The sequence below is a fragment of the Sinocyclocheilus anshuiensis genome, unplaced genomic scaffold (assembly GCF_001515605.1).
Source record: "Sinocyclocheilus anshuiensis isolate Anshui unplaced genomic scaffold, SAMN03320099.WGS_v1.1 scaffold1182, whole genome shotgun sequence".
In the NCBI taxonomy this organism is placed as follows: domain Eukaryota; kingdom Metazoa; phylum Chordata; class Actinopteri; order Cypriniformes; family Cyprinidae; genus Sinocyclocheilus; species Sinocyclocheilus anshuiensis.
This window is the reverse complement of record NW_015558653.1, coordinates 356,654-359,040: the sequence shown is the minus strand read 5'-3', so window position 1 is coordinate 359,040 and position 2,387 is coordinate 356,654. Positions and strand designations below refer to the sequence as shown.

General features: G+C 38.5%; 1 protein-coding gene across 1 annotated transcript in view; it reads left to right on the top strand.

Moving 5' to 3' along the window:
• fbn1 (fibrillin 1) overlaps positions 1-2,387 on the top strand; it is a gene marked incomplete at its 3' end in the record, with an annotated part of 66,999 nt that overhangs the window by 34,643 nt on the left and 29,969 nt on the right. The window contains exons 23-24 of the mRNA XM_016477119.1: positions 1,502-1,726; positions 1,814-1,939. Of these exons, the coding sequence (XP_016332605.1) occupies positions 1,502-1,726; positions 1,814-1,939 (351 nt within the window). The remainder of the gene's footprint in view (positions 1-1,501; positions 1,727-1,813; positions 1,940-2,387) is intronic.

Here is a 2,387-nt window from a genome sequence, read left to right as displayed (position 1 = left end):
TTTTAGCAATGTGGTCTGAGAAAGTCAGCTTATCATCAATCACAACTCCAAGGTTTCTAGCTGTTTTTGAAGGAGTTATGGTTGATCTGTCTAACTGGATGGTGAAATTGTGATGAAACAATGGGTTTGCTGGAACCACAAGCAGTTCTGTCTTAGCCAGGTTGAGTTGAAGGTGATGGTCTGTCATCCAGCAAGAAATGTCTGTTAGACAAGCTGAGATGCGAGCAGCTATCGTCGGATCATCAGGATGGAATGAGAGGTAGAGTTGAGTGTCATCAGCATAGCAGTGATATGAAGAGCCATGTTTCTGAATGACAGAACCTAGTGATGCCATGTAGACAGAGAAGAGAAGTGGTCCAAGTACTGAGCCCTGAGGCACCCCAGTAGCTAGATGTTGCGACTTGGACACCTCACCTCTCCAAGATACCTTGAAGGACCTATCTGAGAGACAAGACTTAAACCACTGGAGTGTGTTTCCTGAGATGCCCTTTGCCAATAGGGTTGACAGGAGGATCTGGTGGTTAACCATGTCAAAAGCAGCGGACAGATCCAGCAAGATAAGTATAGAAGATTTGGAAGCCGCTCTTGCCAGTCTTAGGGCTTCAACAGCTGAGAGCAAGGCAGTCTCGGTCGAATGTCCACTTCTGAAGCCAGATTGGTTGCTGTCCAGGAGGTTGTTCTGTGTGAGAGAGGCTGAGACTTGGTTGAAAACAACTCGTTCAAGTGTTTTTGCAATGAAAGGTAGAAGGGAAACCGGTCTGTAGTTCTCTAAAAGAGTTGGGTTAACAAATAATTTACAAATAATATAAAAATTAAACTTTTTATTTCAGCTAGTTGCATCAAGGCAACATTTCTCATTTTCATTCAGTTTAAGTACTAAAATAATTAAGACTAATAAATGAAAATAAAAAACTATAAAGATATTTAAAAATGACAAAAACACACAACTAATTTATTAAAATTTTAAGATTAAAGTGAAAATATTAAATATTAAAATAAAATCTAATTCAAAATATTGACAACAAATTATATTATATATATTTACAAATTATACATTTGTGTTCTTTTATTCGACACTGCATTTGATAACACTGTTTACTATAGTACGTAATATATAATAATAACATTAATCTGTTAACTAGTTAGTTAAATGTAAAAATAAATTTAATTGCTAAACAAAATAGAAATAGAATAGAAAACAGCCATGGATCCGTTTTCCTGTTTATTCTAAAATACACTTTAATTGAATCAATTTGGCCGATTAGACTCTTTTGCATTCATGCAAATTACTGGATTCCAATTCGTGGGCGGGATTATGTTAATTGTGAATGAGCGTGCACACACGTCCTATTTACAAATGACAGAAATTCATTAACATAACTATTAAATCAGAGGTTTATGAAGCGTTTATGAATCCATAGGACAGTTTTTGCGAAGGTCGGTTTGCCATGCAAATTCCCAAAGTTTCCTGACTGTGTTTTGTGAATGTGTGTGTTTGCAGACCTGCGCACGGAGCTGTGTTACCTCACACACATCGACGAGCGCTGCGGCGCTCCGATCCCGGGCCGGCACCGTGTGGACGCCTGCTGCTGGTGCGTGGGTGTGGCCTGGGGCCCGGAGTGCGACGAGTGCCCGGAGAAAGGAACGCCGGAATACGTGCAGCTCTGCCCTCGGCCCGGATTCTCCCACCGTGGAGACTTCATCAACGGCAAGCCCTTCCTGAAAGGTGCGTGAGACAGAAGGGCCACGTTCATTCAGACGCTTATACATTCATTCATTTACCCCGACTCATCATCATTCTGTCTCTCTGCAGATATAAACGAGTGTAAGATGATCCACAGCTTGTGCACAAACGGCCGCTGCAGGAACACCATCGGTAGCTTCCGCTGCAGGTGCGACAGCGGCTTCGCTCTGGACTTTGATGAAAGGAACTGCACAGGTGAGTTCAGACGCAGTAAATGAGGCTCAGAAACAAGCATGTGAACACGAATGTGTCCTGATGCGTCACGTAACACACAATCATTGTGCCTAAATGAGGGTTTGAACTATACAAGCTATGAATGGCTCTAAAATAAAACAACCATGTTATGCAGGTTAGTAGCAGGTGGACCTGAACTCAGTCTAGATTCAGTCTAGACCTCATTGTCCACAGCAATATTCGATATGTTTTCTCTGATTTATCTGACACAGTTTTGTTTTCAAATTTTTAAGTCAGAATTTAATTTAATTTAATTTAATTTAATTTAATTTAATTTACTTTTTTATTTAATTTAATTTATTATAATTAATTTTTTAATTAAATTAAATTTAATATTATTTACTTTTTTATTTAATTTAATTACATTTATTATAATTTTTTTTATTTTTTTATTTAATTTAATGCAGTT